At 42.1% G+C, this 12,832-nt stretch overlaps 2 protein-coding genes across 12 annotated transcripts in view; one reads left to right on the top strand and one right to left on the bottom strand.

Moving 5' to 3' along the window:
* usp9 (ubiquitin specific peptidase 9) overlaps positions 1-7,709 on the top strand; it is a 37,689-nt gene extending 29,980 nt beyond the window's left edge. For 8 of the 11 annotated variants that reach the window (XM_075479187.1, XM_075479197.1, XM_075479193.1 and 5 more), the window contains 11 exons: positions 236-359; positions 441-666; positions 777-906; positions 1,002-1,187; positions 1,425-1,645; positions 1,754-1,842; positions 1,940-2,096; positions 2,331-2,543; positions 3,057-3,086; positions 4,468-4,566; positions 5,572-7,709. In XM_075479187.1, coding sequence (XP_075335302.1) covers positions 236-359; positions 441-666; positions 777-906; positions 1,002-1,187; positions 1,425-1,645; positions 1,754-1,842; positions 1,940-2,096; positions 2,331-2,543; positions 3,057-3,086; positions 4,468-4,566; positions 5,572-5,802 — 1,706 coding nt within the window. In that variant the 3' untranslated portion in view covers positions 5,803-7,709. The remainder of the gene's footprint in view (positions 1-235; positions 360-440; positions 667-776; positions 907-1,001; positions 1,188-1,424; positions 1,646-1,753; positions 1,843-1,939; positions 2,097-2,330; positions 2,544-3,056; positions 3,087-4,467; positions 4,567-5,571) is intronic. The other 3 variants (XM_075479196.1, XM_075479194.1, XM_075479192.1) reach the window with 1 other exon arrangement.
* An 882-nt stretch (positions 7,710-8,591) lies between these two features.
* Positions 8,592-12,418, bottom strand: rpl8 (ribosomal protein L8). Its single transcript, XM_075479185.1, has 6 exons — positions 12,367-12,418; positions 11,482-11,625; positions 11,260-11,401; positions 9,336-9,554; positions 9,139-9,254; positions 8,592-8,787 (listed from the first exon to the last, which is right to left on the bottom strand). Exons 2-6 carry the CDS (start codon positions 11,617-11,619, stop codon positions 8,629-8,631), a joined length of 774 nt encoding a protein of 257 aa, XP_075335300.1. The 5' UTR covers positions 11,620-11,625; positions 12,367-12,418; the 3' UTR covers positions 8,592-8,628.
* Between the last annotated feature and the right edge of the window lie 414 nt (positions 12,419-12,832).

The raw sequence follows: 12,832 nt of genomic DNA, 5'->3' as shown, positions 1-12,832 counted from the left end.
TGCCCTACTACATTAAAAACTGGTGTAGTTTTATCTAGATTGTTTTGTTTATTTTATGCATCTCTGTAAAGGTAAATGTGGTAGTTTCATCCATCACTGAGTGAAATCTAGTTTTTTTTTTGTTTTGTTTTTTTTCCGTCAGTGTCCAGATGTTTCTTCTTAAATGGTCACTTTTATTGCAGTATGGAACACTAATCAAATTACTTAACCTATTTTATTGTTCTTTTTATATCAGGACAAGACCATCTTCTGCCTGAGGCAGAGGAGATCGCTATGATAAGTGCTCAGCTGGCTGCTAGGTTCCTCTTCAGCACAGGTTTTCACACCAAGAAAGTAGTAAGGGGTCCTGCCAGCGACTGGTAAGCTCCATCTCCCTGTGTTCATAAGGTATTTCTGTGCTTTTGGAAATCTTGTCTATAATTATTCATCTTTCTCTTTAGGTATGACGCCCTCTGCATCCTGTTGAGACACAGTAAGAATGTACGCTATTGGTTTGCACACAACGTTCTATTTGCTTACCCCAACCGGTTCTCCGAGTATCTGCTCGAGTGTCCGAGTGCTGAGGTCCGTGGGGCGTTTGCCAAGCTCATAGTCTTCATCGCTCACTTCTCCCTGCAAGACGGCCCCTGTCCCTCACCCACCGCCTCGCCTGGGCCCTCAGCTCAGGTTGGTTTCCTAGAAAAATACTTGAGGCACTTTGTATCACATGTTGTCATTGAGGAATTTCTAAGCCGGTGCTCCTGATTAACTTAAATTTTTTTATATTTTTGTATCAGGGCTGTGATAATCTCAGTCTAAGTGACCACTTATTGAGAGCTGTACTTAACTTGCTCAGAAGAGAGGTTTCTGAACATGGCCGTCACCTGCAGCAGTACTTTAACCTCTTCGTCATGTATGCCAATCTGGGTAAGCAGAACACAAACTTAGCCCACATTTGAGCTCAATCTGTTTATCAGTGAAGGGTTACAAGATTTAGAAAGCTTTTTATTCCCCTACCACAGGCCTGGCAGAGAAGACTCAGCTACTTAAGCTGAATGTTCCTGCTACGTTCATGTTGGTCGCTCTGGACGAGGGTCCCGGCCCTCCTATTAAGTACCAGTATGCAGAGCTGGGCAAGCTCTACACTGTGGTCTCCCAGCTTATTCGCTGCTGTGATGTCTCCACCCGTATGCAGTCCTCCATCAATGGTGAGTGTATTACTAGAACTCAGCAGTTATCGGCTGATGATAACCTTTAAAGCAGTCTGTGGTGAGAATTTGAGCCCAATGAAGATTTCCATCCTTGCTCAGGATCTAGTGACTGACAAAACAGCCACTCTGAGCCGCTTTGCTGTGTAAGCATAGCTCGGAGCTGAGGGCGCTCAGGACTGATGCACGAAAGACGTTGTGGCAAGAACAATGTAAATGAACTGCTGTTCTTTTCAGGTAACCCTCCCCTGACTAATCCATATGGAGACACCAACCTAACAACTCCAGTGATGCCTGTGCAGCAGCTGGTGGCAGAGATCCTGTTTGTCAGGACAAGCTACGTGAAGAAGATCATTGAGGACTGCAGCAACTCAGAGGAGACGGTGAAGCTGCTCCGTTTCTGCTGCTGGGAGAACCCTCAGTTCTCCTCCACTGTGCTCAGTGAGCTGCTCTGGCAGGTAAAAGTCCAATGCAGCTTCAGACCAACAAGATGGCTTACTTTGAATTGAACTACTTACTTGTGTCTTTAAGAGTGTTCAGATTATACGTGTTCCGTCTGTCTTCAGGTTGCATATTCCTACACATATGAGCTGAGGCCTTACCTGGACTTGCTGCTACAAATCCTGCTCATTGAGGACTCCTGGCAAACACACAGGTCAGACTGACTGCTCGGTGTGCAATTTCTGACCGCTCTACTCTTTTTAAATGAGATCATTGTTTTTACGTTTCTTCTCTCCCTGTGCTTAATGTAGGATCCATAATGTGCTGAAAGGCATTCCTGACGACAGAGATGGGCTATTTGACACCATCCAGCGCTCCAAGAACCACTACCAGAAACGGGCCTATCAGTGCATCAAGTGCATGGTGGCCCTGTTTAGCAATTGCTCTGTGGCTTACCAGATCCTCCAGGTACTCATTCTCACAGTTGAAGCTATTTTCTTTCAACCAAGCACAACCTAACACACTGATGAGACTATGCCTGGCATTTCATTTCATTTCAGGTCATTTTTCATGTATTAAGCTCACCTTTAAAGTGGTTAAATGTGAATTAAAAAAAAAGGTTACTTTTCTTCTGGTACATTGGGTGACGCCATGTCTCCTAAACAGCGTGTTCATTGTAAACCTGTGTTTGCACTCATACAGAGTAATGGCGACCTGAAGCGAAAGTGGACATGGGCAGTGGAGTGGTTAGGGGATGAGCTGGAGAGGAGGCCATATACAGGAAATCCTCAGTACACCTACAACAACTGGTCCCCTCCAGTTCAGAGCAACGAGACCTCCAATGGATATTTCCTGGAGCGGTCACACAGTGCACGTATGACACTGGCCAAAGCATGTGAACTCTGTCCTGAAGAGGTAATGGCACTTGCATTGTTCTCTTCACACCCACAGTTTCACATTGAGGATGATGTTTAGAGATGTATCGGAAAAATCCGACAAATGTTTTATGACTGAGCCTGAATCTGATTTGTATCACATCAGCCCAACAACCCACTGAATGGCATAACATGACTTATTGGGTGTGTATGTGTAGTAGACTAAAGGGATTAATTGAGTATTAGGTTCACCGTAATTTCATTATTAACCTTTATGAGTGGTGTTGTATAAAAATATTTTTTCTTTATAAATATGCATTTTAGCATGTTCTGTTTTTAGCTTTTGAAGACAAAATTCATCTGTCATTTTAGACTGATTAATCTACAGCTGTGACCCTTTTGCAAGGCTGAATATGTTTTGTTTTCATGGCTGAAGTTCGCAATACACACAAATATATTTGTATTGTTCTCATTTAAAATGAGTTACCTGTATTTTTAATGATGAAAAAGCCCAGTAAAATGACACACTTCTCCTGTAATATTCCATACACAGCTCAAGTGTACTCAGGGAAGCCCAGGGAAGGTCAGTATTCCAGGCACCACGACATAAAGGAAGGAAATTCAACTAAATGTACCATAAGATTCAGCAGAGAAACATTGAACAGTTGATTTAGTGTTTAGACCGCCAACACATTTAACACTTGTTTTTGTTAAGCTTTGAATTTTATAGCTTAGATCATGGTCATAGATTAAACACACTGTCATTTAGAGTCCTCCTTATTTCTAACTCTTGGCATGCATTCATGATACAGATGTTTGGGCACATGAGGTTAGAGTAAGCATAGCAAATTAACTGTTTACGTTTTGTTCATCAAAGACTGTACACATTTGTGTCTGTCTCAGTAGTTTTAGCATTTCTTAACAATTTCTTACAATAACTTATTGTAATCATTGATTACGTTAAAAAATATCTTGTTGATGGTAAAAGTTAAATTAACGCTTGGCTAGGCAGGGCACTGGTGAGATGTGGGGTGCTGTATATTGTAACTGATATGAAAAGTCATGTTATGCAGCTGCACAAATTGAAGAGATCTTTGTTCCCTTACTTTCCCGATGCCCAGTACCAGTCTTTTGCCAAAGCAACAGCACTGACACAGCCAGTATTCAGTCTAAGTCTTAGTCCCCCCCTTTCCAGTTTTTCCTCCCTGCCCAATTCTTAAGTGTGGTTTGGCTCACCACCTGCATCTCTAAGCCTCAGCTGTACTCGATTACTCAGTAGTATTTACAGTAGTTTAGAGTACTTTGAGAGTTGTGTTCTCCCATCATGCTACTAAAGCCAAAATGTTGCATTTGTAGTCACGTTACACCTTTTGAAAAGCCCACTTTGACTTAGTAACCTGTAGCAAAATCCTGTCCGTTGTCTTGTATTGACAGCGGATCAGAAAACAAAGTTGTTAGCAAGAATTCACTTCAGTCTACAGCTTTGTATTAAATAGTGGCAGAAATGAAGAGTTAAAACATGATGGTACATGAGCCACTCCTACGTGACAGGTTGCTCATTAGCTCATCTGTTTACATGTGTACTTGACCTTGAAGCAGAGCTCTAAAATGAACATTTGGGAAATAAGGCTGGCGTGACGTGCAATACAAGTTGTCAGAAAAATGCACACTGAAATCACCTCCACGGTGGAGAGGTGCATGTGGTCTTTCCGTTAGTTTCTTTTCCAAAGCTTGTCGAGAGGAGGCTCTCAGGTGCACAAGTCCACCCACACACTCGATGTAATCTCATTTAAATCTCATCTAGTTGACAACACAGTAGGAAAATTGACTTTCCCATGACACAAACTCACTGTTTTACACTGAAATGCCAAAGCTTAGCATTATACCCAGTGTTCCATAAATAAGATCCTACTTTTGTAATGATTAAGAAAAAACTCCAGTTTGATTTGTCTCTTCCATTCTAGGAGCCAGATGAACAGGAAGCACCTGATGATCAAGACTCCTCTCCACCTGAGGACACCTCTCTGTACCCACATTCTCCTGGAACCACTCAGTTTCAGCAGGTAGCATCTCTGTCGTGACACTCGGTGATGTTAAAAGGCTGTCCTGGTGGCTCTTTCTTATCTATTAGAGGAGAGCATTAACATGAAAGCGGTGCCAATTTCCCCTAGCCAGTGTCACATTAAAAGTCCATTAAAAGTGATAGTAACCATGGCAATACATAAAATCTTCTGTTATTTCGCACCTGACTGCTCACACGATCAGAGGCTCGAGTTTCTTGTCGGTTTCTGATGATACAACACCGCAGGCAGCCTTGTGTGCTTTTCTCCTCACAAATTAGATATTAATTTAGCCCGTTAACACTTGCAAACATCATCCCACTTGCAATTTATACATGGTTTGAAAACTTAAAGCCTCGCCACTCTTATGCGATTAAAAACCGTATAAAGGATAGTTTCTCCTGTTGTATGTGGTCTGTTGTTGTGCATATCGGACCACTACATGCAGCGCGTTGTTTTCACTTCGAAACTCAAGCTTAAACGTGTGCCCTGATCTCGTTTCACCATTGAGAACAGACCAGATGGTTGAAAATGTTAACCAAAGTTCTTTACAGTCACATTAAATTATAACATTAAATTAAAACTATAACAAGGTTTGTAGAAATGAAGGATGAAATACAGTAGCCGAGCTGACTTGTGTTGACGTGTGTTGAAGATATTTTCTTGGGATTTCTCACCTTATTTTAAGCTATCGTGTCAGTCAGACGAGTGCTGGATGGTTTGATATTTTGTGTTTTGGCCACATACTAAAACTTGAGGGCTGGCAAAAGAAAGGATTCTCTAATTAATGCCATTTCAAGAATCCATCTGCTTTGGTTTAGTTTCCATCGAAGGAATTTGTTGACAGTACACGTGTGAATATTGCAAGATTCCTCCAGTCCCACACTTACCTAAAACACAGCTGTGGTTATCTTTTAATGAATTGAATATTTTTCGTTTTTTTAACAGAACATTTGTTAAAAGGCACAGAAGCACACGCTGATTTTCTTCCCACTCTCTGCCACACAGAACAACCACCCACATGGGCAGCCGTACACCGGGCCTGCTGCTCAGCACATGAACAACCCCCAGCGTCCTGGTCCTGCCACTGCTCCAACTCCAGGCCCAACCCAGACACCTTCCCCAGGCCCCAGTACCACTCCTGGCTCAGGCCCGCGAGCACAAGAGAACTGGGAGGGCACCGAGGAGGTCGCCCCCACCCCTGCCTCTACCCCAGCGCCTGCCCCGCCTAAGGAGTAACCTCCCCCAAACCCTTCTGCTGTGCCTCGAGCCTCCATCGTCCCGCTCTCCTTCCTCTCATCCTTCGGTCAACAGAGCTCCTCGTCGGACACCTTCTTTCTCTCTGTTTCTGTCTCGCTGGCCCCAGGACACGGCAGAGCCAGGCCTCCCATCCCCTCTCCTGGCTCCCTGCTCTTCTCTGGCCTGGAGCTGCCTGACCGTGCGACAAGGGGGCCTGCTGGCGGCTGCAGAGGCGACAGAGTGGACAAGAGTTCTGATAAAGAGAAACAAAATTCACCCAGAGCCGACGATGCTGATGCGCTTGTCTACATGACGAAAAGGTGTACATAGTATGTTAATGTTTTTGACTGTTCAGGTCCCCCAGTAGCATAACTCTGTGTGGTTTGCTGTTGGGAGATGTTGCAGATATTATGAGAAACAAAATGGATATTATAAATAAGAAAAAGCCCCCCCCCCCCAAAAAAAAAAAAAAACTGTAAGAAGACAACTCCTCCTTGTTTTATCACCCATGCTCAGCAGTAAAGTTTGTTCTACCATCGGACGGTATCTGGTCATTCAACTGTAGAAGGACGCATTGTTATTATCATAATATTATTATTCTTAAGCTCCTTGGCAACCTTATGACCCATGCCAAATCGACTCACGAGCTGTGGTTGGTTTTAGAGTGAGAAATGGAATGGTTTGGTGGACTTTAACGATGTTTGGGTTGATGTGAAAAAGCAGTGATGCGACATTGTTCTGAAACTCATTGCCTTTCTTCTTCTTCTTTTTTTTTTTTGTTTTTTTTTTTTTGTTCGTTTGTTCTGGTAATTAATTCAAATCCTTTTCGAAGCTCTAGTTAATATGCTGTAACATTTAGCATGGCTTCTCACCAGAATAGTGTAGCCCAAGGGAAGACTTGTGATCATAACAACCTAAAGCTGTTCTTAATCCACATCTCCAGAGGGGTGGTGTTACCCTTAGGTTTTTTTGTTTTTGTTTTTTTGTTTGTTTGTTTTCTACTCATCTACCCTGTCAAAATGAGGGCGATACTTTGAACCAATGTAAAAGTGGCTTTTCAATTGCACATTATAATCCTCCAACTTCACATTTGGCAGTCGGTTTTGGTGGGTCAGACAGCTTAGCTTTCATTTATAGGAATTCAGAAAAAATGAACACATATGCAACAGGATTGCTGCACTGGGCTATCTGGTGTATTATAGACTATGTGGTTTGCTTCTGTCTCTTCCATAGAGCCTAGTTGTAGACAGACATGTTGCCCATTGGCTTCCTCTGACGTGGAGCTGGTCGGGTTGGCATCTGGCTGCGGTTCGGGGTGATCTTGAGCAGCAGCGACACCCCTGCCCGCCGCCCCCCCACCCTCACTCTACGCAGAAGGTCCCAACAGCAGGGTTTTACCCTAAGAATAGCAGCTGGTTAGTCATGTTGCAACCTGAGCTAACTTGTAATTCTGTAGGAGTAAAAAAGGTAAACATCAGTAAATACTGTATTTAATTGGTAACTTGAATGCGTGTATTTGTTTTGAAAATTTATTTCTTTTTTTTTCCTTTTTGTCTAAAAACATACCAAATACTCCTGCAAATGAAAATATTCTGCCCACCGTATTATATTTAAATATTTTGCTCTTATTTTATAGAATTTATTTTGTTGTATTTCACTAAAAAAAAAAAATAGAATTTGATTTAAGAGGAACATTTTTGTCCTTGTGTTATTTTTAAAGAAGATATTGACTGTACAGAGTTCTGCGCCCTGTTTTTTGCCGACTTTTGTTTTGGCCATGGTGTGACGTTGAATTCTGGAGCTACAGTCGCGATGTGGACTTTCACTTTGTGAGGTTTTTTGTGCACAGAAATATAACAAAAAAAAAAAGCATTGCGCCCTTAGCAAATAAAGAACATGGAATCTTGTCTGCTTGTCTTGTTAATTGTGGGGCTTTCTCCTCCGGAAGCTAACGGCTCTTGTGATGACGGGTTGTTATATAAGCTTATATCGCCATGACATTTGTGTAAAGAGTTCAAATTTGATCTTTCTTTGTCTTCAAGCATTAAGTTGCTTGTCATCAGTGAATAGATTTCTTTTAAACTTTTTCTTGGTTGTTACTACAGGTTTTACTTTTTCACATTTGGAGTTATTACACCTTTAAAAAAAAAAAAAACACCTGGACCAAGATCACCAGTGGAACACACTCCTTACAAGTTAACCTGCCTCGTGTCTTGAGTTGAAGAAACTGCAAACCTGTTGTTGCATTCTACAATCCTGCAGCACAGGCTCACTCTAGTGTTGAAGAAGTGGTTGTTGTGTTAAGCCTTTTGACATGGAATAAAGAAATTTACCTGTCGAGATGGACCGCACACTTCTGAAAGCATTGATCAGATGTTGTACCAATGAGGTTATCCGCATCAGATACGATGGGTGAAAGGCCAAAGAGCTGATGCACATAATGCAACTTTCCACGCTGCCTCTGTAGCTTCAGGGTGAGATTTAAAGTCATGTTTTTATGGCTGGATTAACTTAATTTTGTGTAAGAGTCTCATTGAGTTAATTCGACCAGATCATTCCAATTGTGTGCACCAAGGACAGGAAACCAGTGTTTTTAACAGACATTGGGACAAGTATGTTTTGAGCAGTAGGCTTCTTCCCAAAGTTGGGTTTTACATAATCACCTGCTGCCAGTTAGGTTGATACCTAAGACAAAACTTTACAACACGAGCTATTAATAGATCTAGTTGATTGTACTGAAACTTGGGTCATTTGTGTGTACATAGACTCAAAGGAAGCCAGCAAATAGATGGTTTTGGAACATGTTTATTAACAAGACAGTCACGTTTAGTTCTCCTTCTCCTGGACGGTCTTTGTTCCACGCAGTCTGCCTGTACGACGGGCAGCAATGAGACCGACCTTGCGACCAGCAGGTGCATCCCTCCTGATTGTTGAGGGTTTGCCAATATGCTGATGGTTACCACCACCGAAGGGATGCTCAACGGGCTGCAGGAAAATGACATGGGGAAAAACATTTATCTCAGAAAAATATTTAAGGCTTTATTCTATCCAGTTTTATTGGATCTTAAACAAGTTATCTAAAAATATATTATGTCCTTGGAAAGGATGAATTTCTCTTTATCTGAGGTTTGAGAGTATTCAAAAACAAATTATTAAACTAAATTATGATTCTAAAAACACTAAATTAGCCAGTGTAAAACTGTTTAATATCCAAATACATCAGTTTTTAATTCTAATGGTACATGTATCTTTATTTCGTTTTACTACTTTCTGCTTATCCTGATTGTACCTTAGTTTGTCCTCTGTTCTACTCATTTTTTGTCGGTCTTTACTTACGTTCATAGCCACACCACGGACACGTGGCCAGCAGTTCCTCTTGGCCTTGTACTTGTGGTAGGCACGACCGGCCTTCAGGATGGGCTTGTCAATACGACCGCCACCAGCGACCACACCTTCAACAAAAGAGTGGAAACGTCACATTCTAACTTGCAAAGCCTTCTTTCACAGCAGCAGGCAACCAGACGGGTTCTTACCAACGACGGCTCTGTTGGCAGAGGCGATGACTTTCTTGGAGCCAGAGGGCAGCTTGACTCTGGACTTCTTGGTTTCAGGGTTGTGGGAGATGACGGTGGCGTAGTTTCCTGACGCGCGGGCCAGCTTGCCTCGGTCACCGGGCTTCTCCTCCAGGCAGCAGATGATGGTTCCCTCAGGCATCGTACCAACGGGCAGAACATTGCCGATGTTGAGCTGAGCTGTAGAGCAGAGTTCTTATGAGACACACAGCAAACCAAACAGACTTCCACTCACTCCTGATAAATTGCATCCTGTTAGAAAAGCTGCTGACAGAACAAGTACGGTAGCCTGACTTCACTGGATGCTACCTCGTCTTCCACGCTTAAAATTCATTAAATTACCTAACCCTTGTTTGAATCTTATTTTCCAATTACAATCTTTGTTTCCAACAACGTGCTAAAATGTCTAGTGGTCCTCCATCCTTTAAAGCAGTGGCTTTAACCGGAAAATTCCCACACGAAATTCGACAGGCTGAAGCGTGTGTAGTTCGTTCTTCCCACTGGAATATTCAAATATCAAGGAAATATTCTGTTCAACTGTAAATGACTAAAAATCCAAGAAAGGATTAAAAAGTATTGCAGTTTTAAGTAAAATTAAAACCGCAATACCGACAGTTCTACAACTGGAACCCACGTACATTGGGCCTGCTATAGAAAATAAGAGGCAGCATACACTAGTTTAAAAAAGCCGAGAGAGACAAAAAAAAAATTGTAATCCAAAAAATGACATTCCACTTCATGTGTGATAGCTCACCGTGTCACAATTGTTCAACTTTACAGTCACTCTTTCAAATTCGCTACTAATCTTACCAAGTCCCATACAACAGCTCCTTGACTGCTCAAAACTAATCATTAAGAGTAAAGTTTCTCAAAAGCATGTTTTCACAATTTATCAACCGATGCGATCCTCCATCTCCTAACAGGACAGATCCGGATTCAAACATACAAACAAAGCCAGAAATGTCACCAACTCCATGTAACCTTTGCAGGTGGACCAGGACTACTTTAAAGATCACATTTGGTCTACTTCTTGTTTGTGTTGCTGCACAGCTCTCAGTACAAATGACCAAGTTCCACATTAGAGGCACTTGTTTTGTGTAGTGACTTAAAGAAGGAGGTCTTCTGAAGAAGGGTGTTGTCAGCCTTAGAAATGGGGAGGGGAGCTCAGAGTAGAGCAGCTGTTCCTTTGCATCAGTCAGAATCAGCTAAGGTGCTTCGGATGTCTGATTAGGATGGCATCCTCCCTTTGGGAGTTTTTCCAGGCCCATCCAACTGGGAAGAGACCCCGGAGCAGATCCCAAACATGCTGGAGGTTTTGTGTATCCCGTCGTGTCCGGGGGACACCCGGGGATCCCCCATGAGGAGCAAATGCAAGGATAATATTTTTTCTACGCAGCCCATCCTTAAAAAACATGACATAAATCTCATGGCAGTCACTTCCTAGTTCATGCAATCAGATCAGATTTAAAGAGTTTTAAATCCTCTGAGGAATTGGCAATACCTGTGAATTCTTGAGGACGCAGAGAGCGAAAACTGGCCCCAAGTGAAAAATCTATGACGTTGAAATTTTAAAAGCAAACGGGTGCAAAATGCTCAGCAAGCCTCTTGTAAATTTAAATGACAAATTTTGCTATTCTAAATTAATACGGCGGACTAAATAACCATTTGCCGGGTTTGGGTGACCATAACACAGCACATGTTGAGAAGCCAAAGCTTCTCTGTACTATTTTTCACTACACGGAGGAGGCAACCTGCGTACAATGACGGACAAAATCATAAGAAAAAGCTTGATTTATCTTCCCTCGTTAGCACCACGTTGTGAAAAGAGCAAAGACATTAGCGTATGCTATACCCTAAACAGCTAGGACGCTGCCAACCCTCTTACCTTTCTTGCCACAGTAGATGAACTGTCCAGTGTGGATGCCCTCAGCAGCGATGAAGAGCTCTGTCCTCTTCTTGAACCGGTATGGGTCACGAAAAGCCACTTTGGCCAAGGGAGCACCACGGCCGGGGTCATGGATGATGTCCTGAGAGAGCAAAACCAACAAGTCAATACTCAGACCCTTGTGAACCACAGGGACTTTCGACTGGTGGGGGGGTCACTCACCTTCACAATCCCCTTGATGTAACCATGGCGTTCAGCGAAGTCAATATGACGGAGTTTAGCAGCACCTTTCCTGTGCTTGACGTGGGCTTTGAACACGGAGCCCGCACCTTTTCTCTGTCCCCTGATCACACGTCCCATCGTGTACTGAAACAGACAACACCATATGTAATCTCAACGTTTGGATGGTGACGTCACAGTTCAAAATAACTTCTAAGAAGCACTCAAGCTGCAGCCTTCTCAAGAAGCAAACAAGGCTAAACATTACCATCAGCAGGTAAGCTTACAATATGAGGCTAGTAGACATGCAATATTTTAATAACTCAGGGTTGGTTTGTTAAATTTGAGCCATGTGGGCATAAAAAAAAAATTACACAAAAGTAAAAATCCAGCATTTTTTTTTATGTAGGACAAGTTAAATCAACCCTTTTATGAAGGGTTGAAATTGTGCAGGAAGCCAGTGCAACTCAACATGTCGCTAATAGTTAGCCTAGCAGCTAGCCCGAAAAACTTCTGGTCAGAGATAAAGTAACAATTGGCGGTGGTTTACGTTCTGCCACAGAGGTAATAATTGTAACATTTGACACTTCCGTAAAATTTAAATTCTGTCTCTTTTAACTCAACAGTTTGTATACAACAAATACGCGCCTGAGTAGCGGTTACCGGCCTTTTAGCCTTTATCACACCGCTGATGGTGCGCTGTCACCAAACGCAGACACACAACCTCAATTAAAAGCCTAAAACACAAATCGGCTGTTAAAATACTAAGCAGGTTATGTCACTATATATCTTCAGTGCATTTACATGTGTTAGTTTGAAGTGGATGACCTAGGAAAGTCTAGATTAAGTGGCGATTTTAACAAGAGGATCACAAAGTTGCCATCATACCTAAACTCCGTTGACGGAAAGAGGAAGTGCAAAGGAACAGCGGAGGTTTTCTTCCGGAGAAGTGACCGAGGGGGCTGATGGGAAATAGAGGCAAAACTTCAGCGGTGTGATTGTTCAACTTGTTCAAAATGAGGATAGTACCCCGAAAAATTGACCTAATGTCAAGAGTTTCATTTCCCATAAAGATAGTAAACTTGTTTAATAATATTGATAATTATACGTAATATTTTCCCCAATTCTGAGTATGGAAAGAATAATGAGTGCAAAAAATTTTATTTTGTTTTTTCAAAAATGTTTCATTGTGATATAATGCTAGTTAGTGTCTTGTGTTAAACTATTTTACAGAGCATTTGTCATTGATTGTTTTAAGTAGGTTCTTAGGGTAAATGATGCTCAAAAATATTGCATTTGGGTGACTTTTAACTCTGATGATGTATACTGTAAATGATCGTAAATTTAAGATGGA

The sequence above is a fragment of the Odontesthes bonariensis genome, chromosome 12, assembly GCF_027942865.1.
Source record: "Odontesthes bonariensis isolate fOdoBon6 chromosome 12, fOdoBon6.hap1, whole genome shotgun sequence".
NCBI lineage: Eukaryota > Metazoa > Chordata > Actinopteri > Atheriniformes > Atherinopsidae > Odontesthes > Odontesthes bonariensis.
Note: the sequence above shows the minus strand (reverse complement) of the source record. Positions and strands in the feature narration are given on the sequence as shown.

Bases quoted from the DNA above. Each gene is read 5' to 3' on its own strand.
- rpl8 (XM_075479185.1), bottom strand. From the start codon at position 11,619: ATGGGACGTGTGATCAGGGGACAGAGAAAAGGTGCGGGCTCCGTGTTC. The intron at 11,402-11,481 runs GTGAGTGACCCC...TTGCTCTCTCAG, and splicing joins ACATCAAGGGGATTGTGAAG to GACATCATCCATGACCCCGG. The intron at 8,788-9,138 runs GTAAGTAAAGAC...ATTTTCCTGCAG, and splicing joins TCCGTGGTGTGGCTATGAAC to CCCGTTGAGCATCCCTTCGG.